The 457-nt window shown below is 37.2% G+C and overlaps 1 protein-coding gene across 1 annotated transcript in view; it reads left to right on the top strand.

Moving 5' to 3' along the window:
* Positions 1-182: 182 nt before the first annotated feature.
* The window catches only part of LOC103583613 (polycystin-2-like), a gene marked incomplete at its 5' end in the record, with an annotated part of 2,212 nt that continues 1,937 nt past the window's right edge, over positions 183-457 (top strand). Inside the window, one exon of the mRNA XM_008564881.1 lies at positions 183-304. Within this exon, the coding sequence (XP_008563103.1) occupies positions 183-304 (122 nt within the window). The remainder of the gene's footprint in view (positions 305-457) is intronic.

The following is a 457-nucleotide window of genomic DNA, read 5'->3' on the forward strand; positions in this document are numbered from 1 at the left end:
TTTCTACAATTCTACTACTTATATTCTATGTCCCCCCTACATTTCAATTTATTTCCAACAAACTTACACCAGCACTGGGCTTGTAATATTCCTATTTATAATATTACTAGTTACTATTGCAAATGGAAGGTAAAGCAAATACAAAATGAGAATAAATTCAACCAAGTCTTTTTTTCCAATAGGGCTACCATAAAGCCTTGGTCAAATTAAAACTGAAAAAAAATACCGTGGATGACATTTCAGAGAGCCTGCGGCAAGCTGGGGGCAAGTTAAACTTTGACGAGCTTCGACAAGATCTCAAAGGGTAGGAATCGCACATCCGGACTCTCTGGGAAGTTCCTTCTTCTATAGATAAATTCTTGGTGATAAGGGTATTTCTGGCCCAAGTACTCATAAAGAGACTTTTTTATCAGAGGCAGGTATTATTCTGGAACATATTATAAGAGGAGAACTGGCC

The sequence above is a fragment of the Galeopterus variegatus genome, unplaced genomic scaffold, assembly GCF_000696425.1.
Source record: "Galeopterus variegatus unplaced genomic scaffold, G_variegatus-3.0.2 Scaffold24822, whole genome shotgun sequence".
Classification (NCBI taxonomy): domain Eukaryota; kingdom Metazoa; phylum Chordata; class Mammalia; order Dermoptera; family Cynocephalidae; genus Galeopterus; species Galeopterus variegatus.